We start from the raw sequence: 11,981 nt of genomic DNA on the forward strand, positions 1-11,981 counted from the left end.
AGCCTGGAAGAAATGGACAAATTCTTAGAAATGCACAACCTGCCAAGACTGAACCAGGAAGAAATAGAAAATATAAACAGACCAATCACAAGCACTGAAATTGAAACTGATTAAAAATCTTCCAACAAACAAAAGCCCAGGACCAGATGGCTTCACAGGTGAATTCTGTCAAACATTTAGAGAAGAGCTAACACCTATCCTTCTCAAACTCTTCCAAAATATAGCAGAGGGAGGAACACTCCCAAACTCATTCTACCACCATGACCACCATCACCCTGATACCAAAACCAGACAAAGGTGTTACAAAAAAAGAAAACTGCGGGCCAATATCACTGATGAACAGAGATGCAAAAATCCTCAACAAAATACTAGCAAACAGAATCCAACAGCACATTAAAAGGATCATACACCATGATCAAGTGGGGTTTATCCCAGGAATGCAAGGATTCTTCAATATATACAAATGAATCAATGTGATACACCATATTAACAAATTGAAGGAGAAAAACCATATGATCAACTCAAGAGATGCAGAGAAAGCTTTCGACAAAATTCAACACCGATTTATGATGAAAACTCTCCAGAAAGTAGGCATAGCAGGAACATACCTCAACATAACAAAGGCCATATGTGACAAACCCACAGCCAGCATCGTTTTCAATGGTGAAAAACTGAAACCATTTCCCGTAAGATGAGAGACAAGACAAGGTTGCCCACTTTCACCACTATTATTCGACATAGTTTTGGAAGTTTTAGCCACAGCAATCAGAGAAGAAGAAAAAATAAAAGGAATCCAAACTGGAAAAGAAGAAGTAAAACTGTCACTGTTTGCAGATGGCATGATACTATACATGGAGAATCCTGAAGATGCCACCAGGAAACTACTAGAACTCATCAATGAATCTGGTAAGGTTGCAGGATACAAAATTAATGCACAGAAATCTCTTGCATTTCTATACAGTAATGATGAAAAATCGGAAAGAGAAATTAAGGAAACGCTCCCATTTACCATTGCAACAAAAAGAATAAAATACCTAGGAATAAACTTACCTAAGGAGACAAAAGACCTGTATGCAGAAAATTGTAAGACACTGATGAAAGAAATTACAATGATACAAACGTGGAGAGATATATCATGTTCTTGGATTGGAAGAATCAACATTGTGAAAATGACTCCACTACCCAAAGCAATCTACAGATTCAGTGCAATCCCTATCAAACTACCAATGGCATTTTTCACAGAACTAGAACAAAAGATATCACAGTTTGTATGGAAACACAAAAGACCCCGAATAGCCAAATCAATCTTGAGAAAGAAAAACGGAGCTGGAGCAATCAGGTTCCCTGACTTCAGACTATACTACAAAGGTACAGTAATCAAGACAGCGTGGTACTGGCACAGAAACAGAAATATAGATCAGTGGTACAGGATAGAAAGCCCAGAGATAAACCCATGCATATACGGTCACCTTATCTTTGATAAATTAGGCAAGAATATACAGTGGAGAAAAGACAGCCTCTTCAGTAAGTGGTACTGGGCAAACTGGACAGCTACATGTAAAGGAATGAAATTAGAACACTCCCCAACACCCTACACAAAAATAAACTCCAAATGGATTAAAGACCTAAATTTAAGGCCAGACACTATAAAACTCTTGGAGGAAAACAGGCAGAACACTATGACATAAATCACAGCAAGATCCTTTTTGACCCACCTCCTGGAGAAATGGATATAAAACCAAAAATAAACAAATGGGACCTAATGAAACTTAAAACCTTTTGCATAGCAAAGAAAACCATAAGACAAAAAGACAACCCTCAGAATGGGAGAAAATATTTGTAAACGAAGCAATGGACAAAGGATTAATCTCCAAAATATACAAGCAGTTCATGCAGCTCAATTTCAAAAAAACAAACAACCCAATCCAAAAATGGGCAGAAGACCTAAGTAGACATTTCTCCAAAGAAGATATACAGATTGCCAACAAACGCATGAAAGGATGCTCAACATCACTAATCACTAGAGAAATGCAAATCAAAACTACAATGAGGTAACCTCACACCTGTCAGAATGGCCATCATCAAAAAATCTACAAACAATAAATGCTGGAGAAGGTTTGGAGAAAAGGGAACCCTCTTGCACCGTTGGTGGGAATGTAAATTGATATGGCCACTATGGAGAACAGTATGGAGGTTCCTTAAAAAACTAAAAATAGACCTACCATATGACCCAGCAATCTCACTACTGGGCATATACCCTGAGAAAACTATAATTCAAAAAGAGTCATGTACCACAGTGTTCATTGTAGCTCTATTTACAGTAGCCAGGACATGGAAACAACCTAAGTGTCCATCAACAGATGAATGGATAAAGAAGATGTGGCACATATATACAATGGAATATTATTCAGCCATAAAAAGAAATGAAATTGAGTTATTTGTAGTGAGGTGGATGGACCTAGAGTCTGTCATACAGAATGAAGTAAGTCAGAAAGAGAAAAACAAATACTGTATGCTAACACATATATATGGAATCTAAAAAAAAAAAAAAAGGTTCTGAAGAACCTAGGGGCAGGGCAGGACAGGAATAAAGGCGCAGACGTAGAGAATGGACTTGAGGATATGGGGAGGGGGAAGGGTAAGCTGGGACGAAGTGAGAGAGTGGCATTGACATATGAACACTACCAAATGTAAAATAGATAGCTAGTGAGAAGCAGCCGCATAGCACAGGGAGATCAGCTTGGTGCTTTGTGACCACCTAGAGGGGTAGGATAGGGAGGGTTGGGAGGGAGACGCAAGAGGGAGGAGATATGGGTATATATGTGTATGTACCGCTGGTTCACTTTGTTTTATAGCAGAAACTAACACAACAATGTAAAGCAATTATCCTCCAATAAAGATGTTAAAAGAAATAAAATAAAAGGTTATATTGAAAAAAAAACAACAAAGAAAGAAGTGGTGTATATGTACTACTATATTTAAAAAGGATAACCAACAAGGACCTACTGTATAGCACAGGGAACTCTGCTCAGTGTTATGTGGCAGCCTGAATGGGAGGGGAGTCTGGGGCGAATGGACTCGTGTATATATGGCTGAGTTGCTTTGCTGTGCACCTGAAACTATCACAGCACTGTTAATTGGCTATACTCCAATATAAAATTAAAACTTAAAAAAAAAGAAAAAGTGTTCCTAAAAAAAAAAAATGTTCCTATAAAGTAAAAAGATTGAATTTCTTGTGTGGCCCTTAACTTGGCTTTGAAAACATATCCATGGGGAATTTTTAAATCGTTTAGAGTGACAACAGCTACTTTGTATTATGTTTATTTTTCCTTTTTGATACATTCTGTAACACCTTCTGAGTCCTGCTGTTCTTTCTTCCCGGGGCTCTCTTCTCAGCTACCCTCCATCCCAAGCTGGAAGTGTACCTTTTCCATTCAGGCTCTCGGTGCCGGGCTGTGGGAACCCCTGGTCTCTGTTCTGGAGGACACACAGTGTAGCGGGGCTCAGTGGGGAGGCCTGGCAGCAGGAGCATTTGGGTAGGGCGAGCCACACCCAGAGGGGCCGTGAACGCTCCGAGGGGGCCCCCGCCCGCTCGGTTAAGGGGAGCTGACCTGTCGTACCTCTGCAGGTAAGGATCATATCTTTTCCTTCCTCTAGCTGCAGTACATGTTTGGCCGAATAATTCTTATTTTTTGTTAATAATTGGATAATAAATACAGTTATTGTGTGCCTTATGTGATTTATATTTGTTTCATTGAATGTCCTTTGGTTACAGATAGTAAGAAAATGCCTAAGATACACTCAGGTAGATTTAAGCTTTGCTCATTTGCACTGACTTAAATTTCCATGGATGCTGCGTTCTGCAAGCCATGCGTACAGCCAGACAGCTGTTCACTGCCCAGCTCCAGGGGATGCCATGCCACGCACACAGGTTGTGGTGGGAATGTCGTCATCTAGAGCTGAGTAGCGTGGCAGCTTTGTGCCACCAGTGGAGCACGTACAAAGGGATTTTTCCATTATTTCTAGTTTGCCCTTTTCCTCAGACTTGGGTTGTGGTTTTGGGAAGAATGAGCAGTAACAGGCATATTTTTACCTGTATTTTATTTTAAAAATAAGCATCTGAAATCAAAGGTGACATCTGATCTTTCTATTTCCCAAATAGAGCTGTTTCTTTTGTTGGGTATATACTGAATTAGTTTTGCTAAGAGGAACTGATAGGTTTTGAAAAGAGCACCTCTCAGGTTTTTTTCTTAGCATTTTTTCCTTGGTTTCTGGCTCCTTTTCTTTTAATCAGAAAGCGCCTGCCCTGGTGCTTGGCGACATCATTCAGTTTTTCGTGTTGAAATGATGCTCTTGCTAGCCTTCTGTCCCTCTGTCTTAGCGTCTTCTAAGAAGTCATTTTTCTCTTGTTACGTAGAAAATCCTTCGTTCTGACATGACATCTTCCAGTTCAGTAGTTACATAATTAGTATTGTAACATTTTTAGGGTTCATGGAAATGAAACCTCTCCTCACTCTCTGATTAAGACTCAGCTTGATTCCTTTGCAACTCAAGGCAGTAATTTCTCAGAATGCTTTTAAGCACCATCGGCATCCAGGCCGTGGGTGTTTCCTTAAAAGCAGATTTCTGTCTTCACCAGGCACGTACTGACTTGGACTCTCTGGGAGCAAGGCTTGAAAAGGAGCATGTCTAACAAGCTCACCAGGTGGTTTTATGCACACTCAAGTTTGAAACCCACTGCCTTACTAAGACCTTCACAACTTTGTCCCCCATGCCAAGTGCCTTACTTTGCTACAAAGTGTCTGAGACCATTGAATATGCATCCTTTCTGATTACCTGAGAACATGATGAGTAAAGCTCTCATGAGCATGTGGACTTCAACGTTCGGTCTGCCTTTATTTTTCTCCAGTCCCTTGATTATGCGTAAAGATGAGGTTGTTGAGATTATATTTATACTCTTCAAAAATGAAAATCTGCTTTCATAACAATCTCTTATACAAACAAGGAGGGAACTGTGTCCTGATAGTGAAGGATAAGCAAGAGTTGTTAAATGAAAATGCTAGGTGCCGCACAGTGCTTATCATAGGCATTTATGCAAAAAAGGGAAGGGAGAAAAATACACATACATACACGCACTTGCTTGTGTATAATAGAACATCTCCGGGGTGGTACACAAGAAGCTGATACAGGTAACAGGTGAATGTGGAGTGAGAAGGCTTTTCACTTCGTGTCCTTTTGTACCTTTTGAATTTTGAATTCTGTGAATGCATTTTAAAAATACCAGTTAAGGGGCTTCCCTGGTGGCGCAGTGGTTGAGAGTCTGCCTGCCGATGCAGGGGACACGGATTTGTGCCCTCGTCCGGGAGGATCCCACATGCCGCGGAGCGGCTGAGCCCGTGAGCCGTGGCCGCTGAGCCTGCGTGTCCGGAGCCTGTGCTCCGCAATGGGAGAGGCCACAACAGTGAGAGGCCCGCGTACCACAAAAAAATAAATAAATAAAAATACCAGTTAAAAATACACCGTTATAAAAGGTTCATGGATTAGCAGGTTCATCCTACTTAATTTTGATCGCACCATTCATTCACTTAGTTATTTATTGGCCTCTACAATATACCAGGAACCACTCATTGGTGCAGAGCTCATGGATTGCACGTTCTAGTTAGAGAAACGAGCAATAACATGATAAATGAGTAAATATATATATACACACATGTTAAATAAGAGAAAAAACCAGGGGGGAGGGGAGGGTTGCCATCTTTGATAGAGAGGCTTCGGCAGGTCTCCTCAAGAAGCCTTTGACTATCTGATGAGCATTTTTGTTTAAATGAAGTTTGCAAAGGGAAGATTTATAGATCTACCAGCCTTTGCCTATAGGAAACCTTTTGTTCTGTATCTAATTTCATAGACTCAGCCTGTCGGCGTCACGTGCTTGCAGCTAGGTCTGTTTTGTGATGTGTTTTTGACATATATGAAGATCTTCCTTTAGTTTCTTGGTGGCTTTTGTTTTCTGTTTTAATGTAGGTAAGATGCATTATCTTTTTTATCTTCACTTCTATGTCCCCACTGCTTAAAGCATGAAATAACTTTCTTAACCCCTTAAAGATTAAGGGGCCCTTGGACAACACGGGGTTGAGCTGTGTGGGTCCACTTATACTCAGAATTTTGTCAACAAATACGTACTATAGTACTGCCTGGTCCCATTGAAGCCTCGGATGTGGACTTCATGGGGGCGGGGTGAGAAGTGAGACGCAGGGGTCAGCACCCCAACCCCTGAGTTGTTCAAGGGTCAGCTGTTTGCAGTGCCCTCCACTGATGTCATTCATGACAGTGGAAAAGAAATGCTTAAATGGTGGTAAAACCCAACTTCCCCGTGCTTTTCAGAAGATTAATATCTTGGTAAACAGCAAAACCTTCTTTAGGCAACCTGATTTTTTAAAAATCCTGTATCGGCCATGTCAATTCTCTTTGATATTAAAATTTAATAATGTTTCTAACTTAAATCCGTTTTGGAATTTATGCTTCCAAGTCTGAAGCTTTGATTTCTTACTTCCTTGCTATATAATTGGGCTTGTCTTAACCAGAAAGGTATCGTGTTGATCACAAGTCAGAAGGTTTGTTTGACAGATATTTTCCTTTTAGCTCACTCTACTTGAGTTCATATCCACACAAGATGAAGGCCCTAAAAACTTTCAGAGTGTTTTGTTTGGCTGACTTTCTCCAATAAACAGCTTTTATGCAATTTGCAATAGCAGTATTTTTCACAGAGGTATTAATATCTCTGGAGTTCTGTTTTCCTGTAGTTTTTTTGTAAAGTATGTTTTCATGCCAGTTAAAAGTAACTACCACTCCCATTAAAGTTGCAGGTGTATACACACTTGCATAAAGGACCTAATGTTAATTTATTATCTCAATAAATATTTGGTAGATGGCCACCATGTGCCAGACACGTAGAAGGTGTGTGAGATACTAGTGAGCAGAGGAAGCAAATGTCCCTGGCTGCTGGCAGGTGCATTCTAACCAGGAGAGAGACAGGCAGTGATCTTAGCAAGTGAATTACACCTCTTGGGAGGGTGAGGCGTGCTGTGGGGCAGAGCAGAGCAGACAGGGTGAGGGAGGCACGTGGCAGTCGTGAGGGTTAGGGAGGCCGGTGAGAAGTGGCCTTTATTCGAGCAAAGCGTGAAGAAACCATGGAGACGTCCAGGGGAACAGCATTCCGGGTGGAAGGGGCACTGGTACACAGAGGCGGAGGCCAGCAAGCCTGGAGGGATGGTGGGCAAGCTGGACCCTGTGGAGGAGCCCGGGGGCCGTTCGTGTAGAGTCTGAGGATGTTCACAGCTGGCTCTGCAGGCTGCCTAGTGAACTCTGCTCAAAACTTTTATTGTACAAAGTAAGATAGTTTATCCAGGTTTTGAACCCTGACCTCCTTCCTTTGGGGGATTTTTAAAGTCAATTTCCTGAGTGTTAGTCATAAAGATTTTCTAGTTAAAGCCTAAGTGAGAAAAGCAGGTTCCGTAGCAGAAGAGTAACTGTACTCCTACGAAGTGCCAGTGGGAACGTTGAAGGAAGCCTAAGGGCCAAATGAAATGGTAACAAATGATACAAGTAGTAAGTCGTAATGCGTGAGATAATGAGTGAAACGGATGTGACGAAAAATCTGTTGAAGAATCAGATTTGAGTGAAATCACTGCCGTATGTATGTATGTATCCATCTATCCATCTGTCTGTCGGACCAGTGTTTTATGGTTATCCGTAGCTATAAAAGTAGGAAAGTCATACTTAAAGATCTTTCTATGTGCATATAAAATGAAATAAGTGTATTTCTGAGAGAGAGTTTTAAAACAGGGACTAAGTTTAAAATACCTCTATGAAGGCAGCTTCCCTAGTCGTGGCTTTTCCTCCGGGTCTACTGAGAATTAAAGAAGAAACGAGCGCGTGCTGTGATGCTGCGGCGTCAGGGATTTGGTTGAGTATCTGCCGGGGGCGGCGGCGGGCGCTTAGCCACATAGCCTCCAGGAGAATGAAAATCTCAGACGGCTGCTGCCCTAAAAGGGCTTTCGGTCTAGGTGGGGACACAGACTAAACAGGCGTAAGGCGGGAGGTGTCTGTAAGCACTACCTGTGGCCTTCACGGGAGGAGAGTCGTGGGATGTAGAGGCCGTCCTGAGTGAGCGCCCACTTGTCCATTTTGCAGAGTGACTGACCATCTACCAGGTGAAGACGCCGTCCAAAGACCGTCCAGGCTTTTTCCTCGAGGTCGTAAAAATGCCATTCATTGCAGAAGAGCTGAGGAAATGGAGCCAGTCTAGGATCGGGGAGATGAATTGGGTGGACTTAGGGTTTCAGTCTGAGTTTCTGTCACCAGCAGTTATTTTCCTGTTCAGAGCTCAGAGTTGTAGGCAAGTTGCCACTGTGTTTCTGGTTTCTGGCAGTTGGGTTCATTTGCTTCACAATACTTTCCTGTTGTTTTTTTGCAGCAAACCAAAGAGAGAGTGAAGCTATTGATACAGCTGGCTGATGGCTTTTGTGAAAAGGGGCATGCCCATGCGGCAGAGATAAAAAAATGTGTCACTGCAGTGGATAAGAGGTACAGAGATTTCTCTCTGCGGATGGAGAAGTACAGGACCTCTTTGGAGAAAGCCCTGGGGATTTCTTCAGATTCCAACAAATCGGTAAATTGCTTTGTGCAAATTGAATAAATGACTGTTTTCTTCTTCGTACTGTTTGTCGATTTAATTAACTGAAGTTCATTGACTCCCTTATTCCACAGAGTAAAAGTCTTCAGCTAGATATCATTCCGGCCAGTATCCCCGGGTCAGAGGTGAAACTCCGCGATGCCGCTCATGAACTTAATGAAGAAAAACGGAAATCTGCCCGCAGGAAAGAGTAAGCTTGTCTTTAAGAACCTGCCAGGATTCATTGACAAAGTGAAGAAAATGTCACTTGGACAAAGATGCTTACTCCTGTGTGTGCTTTGAAATCAAGCAGTGTTAATACTTTTCATTGCTCTGAATGTGCTTAGTTTTTACAGCAAAAATGCCACTGTGTCCAGTGTCACCTGATGCAGAAACAGTATCTTGTTGTTTTGTCCATGCGCTCCCATTTCATATGTGGTTGACAAGTTGTTTTAGTGTCATTTGTCATCAATAGGTCATGAGTAATGGTACTAAGGAGAAGAAATTAATGACACAAGTGCAGCTGTTTGGAAGTTGCTAATTAGTAAACTGTACTAAATATTAATAAAGACAAAAGATTGCCCTAAACCAGTGGTTCTCAGTCGGGGCCAGCTTTGTCCCCCTGGACGGACATTTGGCAATATGTGGAGACATTTTTGGTTGTCACCCAGTGGGGAGAGGGGAGGGCTACTGGCATCTAGTGGGCGGAACCAGGGATGCTGTGAAACGTTTTATAAGGCACAGGACAGTCCCACAGCAAAGCATCCTCCAGCCCCAAATGTCAATACTGCCAAGTTGAGAAACCATGACCAGTAGGTACCTTAACAGAATTTTTTCCAGAATGTTTTTTCCTTTGAATTGGTGACTGGATACTGTTAATTCTTCTATTCTTGCTTGAATTCTCCAGAACATATCACTGACGAATGCTTTTTCAACCACCTTATTATTTCATAGACCCTAAAAGTAAATAGTTAAAATAAGCATGTATCCTGACCGTGAACTAAACTAGTTGCTGTCTTTTCCTCTGCTTTAAGGTTCATAATGGCTGAGCTAATTCAAACTGAAAAGGCTTATGTAAGAGACCTCCGGGAGTGTATGGATGTAAGTAAGTTTTTCTGCTTATTTATTTAGATGGAGTACAGTGTCGCTGTTTATTCTTACCTGTTGGCAGTTCTTAAAATAATCACGTTTTGTTGTTATTTTGGAGATTTGAAGTGCGCACGAGCAGCCTTCTGTGCACGTTGCTGCACTTCTGTGAAGTTCTAGGCGTGTTGTTGCTCATTACAGAGATGATGCAGCACTAATCCTCTCATTCCATTTACCACATGATGGCCTGGCTGACATTCTCTCTGTGTAGAATTTTACAGCAGCTTCAGAGAACTGTGCCTACCGTGATGATTGCCAGCTGATGCTGAGTAGTTTAACGAATCTTTGCCGTACCTTGTGGAGTAGGTTTATCCCAAAATTTGAAGCTGGGAATGCATTTAGAGCTCAAAAGTATGGAAACTATTCTCAAGTATTAATAACAACTGAGATTTTTAAAAAATAGTTCCTCGTGTTTTTTTTTTGCAAAAGGTTGTATTGTTAAGATATATTTTCAGTTATACATTAACCCTGGGTACGTATTCACAGAGGCCAGGAGTACCTGTTTCTGGAAGATGAGGTGTGGGTTTTCGTCTAACCCTCTCTGTTTCCCTCCCGGCCAGACCTACCTGTGGGAAATGACCAGTGGTGTGGAGGAGATCCCGCCCGGCATTGTGAACAAAGAGCTCGTTATCTTCGGGAACATGCAGGAAATCTATGAGTTTCACAATAAGTGAGTGGCTTTATCTTTGGGGACCTCATTAGCCACTCTGGAAATGTGTGCTGAAGTTTCATGACAAGTGAAAGTTTCCAGTAAATAAGCATAGATTCCAGTGATTTTGTTGAAATTTGCAGGAAGCCTGCCAGACTTGCTTCACAAGGACAGACATTCTAGAGACGATTTTAGCAGAGACTCAACTTTGTATTTACTTTTTATAGAAATGAGATTAGGAAAACTGAAAGCTGGTTTTGTAGGAACCCTAACTTCTCTCAAGCCTTTGTCATCAGCTGCTGCATCAGTTACTTCTTAGGGTTAAAAGAAAGAATTGCCCTCTGTGGGGCTGCTGGCTGGTGTTTGGTCTTTTCTAATAAGAAGGAGGAAGGAACTGAGGACTAAACAGATGTGTAGTGTGACCAAAATAAAGTGCCCTTTCCACAGGCCATAGGAGGAGGAACATGGTTTTATTTTCAAGATCAAAAAAAAGGCAGCAGAAGCTCCTCTAGGTGGAGTCTGTGCAGCCCAAATAGCCTGTGGAAAGATGATGCTGGGCCAGAGGGGGCAGTGTCGTCCTCGCTTCCCTGCCCTCCACCCCAGCAAAGATGCTAGAATCTAAATGGGTTCTCTAGGTTGAGTGTTTACCTCCCTAACTTATGTCCTTAGCTACTAAACATACCACTTTCCCAGAAGTAAGCTACTGTTGAAAGTGTTCAAAGGCTAAACTGGTTAACTCCTTGAAAGTCGCAATAATTTACCCTAGTTCAGAGCACTTGCTCTACATTTTGTTAAATTAAAATCTAGAAGTTACAGTTTTCACTGCATTTAATTAAAATGATGAAGTTCAGACATTGTCTGAATTCACGGTATGCTTGGTCTAATTCCCGGCATATCTCACTAGTAAAATGTTTTAAAACACCGTAATCATTTAGTATCGTTTTCTGTCTCTGCAGCATATTCCTCAAAGAGCTGGAAAAATATGAACAGTTGCCAGAGGATGTTGGACATTGCTTTGTAACCTGGGTAATGAAACCTCAGCCGCTTGTTCTGTCACAGTTGCTTTGAGGGAAGTTGGAAGGAATACTGTTCATTTCTCAAGTGTCGCCATTTTCTCCTGGTGTCTACAGAGAGAGAAATAGACTTTACCTCAAAGAATTACATTCTCCAGCTAGTTATTAATGTGGAATAAACTTTTTATTGATAGTAGTGATGGTTTGAGATAGAATGTTTGAGTTAGTGTGTCAGGCCTCTTCATGGCCCTGGGGATTCACGGGTAATCGTGAGTGCCCAGCCCTGCCTGGGAGGATTGTCCGGTCGGGAGGGAGGGAAGGAGGCAAGTGACCTGGTGATCAGGCCCTGCTCTCTAATTGTGACACTCACGTTTGCATATAGCATCATGGGAAGGGGGGCCGGCATCCAGCCCCGACTCTCCATGCCAGGGGAGGACGTGTGTCCTATTAGCAGGATGTGTTTCTTATTTTAATAGTTTCTTTATAAAGCAGCGTTTCTTAA

General features: G+C 41.9%; 1 protein-coding gene across 4 annotated transcripts in view; it reads left to right on the forward strand.

The window, feature by feature from the left end:
* TRIO (trio Rho guanine nucleotide exchange factor) overlaps positions 1-11,981 on the forward strand; it is a 363,915-nt gene that overhangs the window by 248,561 nt on the left and 103,373 nt on the right. For all 4 annotated transcript variants that reach the window (XM_027125334.1, XM_027125333.1, XM_027125336.1 and 1 more), the window contains exons 22-26: positions 8,474-8,668; positions 8,767-8,882; positions 9,706-9,772; positions 10,378-10,487; positions 11,423-11,492. In XM_027125334.1, coding sequence (XP_026981135.1) covers positions 8,474-8,668; positions 8,767-8,882; positions 9,706-9,772; positions 10,378-10,487; positions 11,423-11,492 — 558 coding nt within the window. The remainder of the gene's footprint in view (positions 1-8,473; positions 8,669-8,766; positions 8,883-9,705; positions 9,773-10,377; positions 10,488-11,422; positions 11,493-11,981) is intronic.

The sequence above is a fragment of the Aethalodelphis obliquidens genome, unplaced genomic scaffold (genome assembly GCF_003676395.1).
Source record: "Aethalodelphis obliquidens isolate GAN/ISIS:26980383/991018 unplaced genomic scaffold, ASM367639v1 scaffold29, whole genome shotgun sequence".
Classification (NCBI taxonomy): Eukaryota; Metazoa; Chordata; class Mammalia; order Artiodactyla; family Delphinidae; genus Aethalodelphis; species Aethalodelphis obliquidens.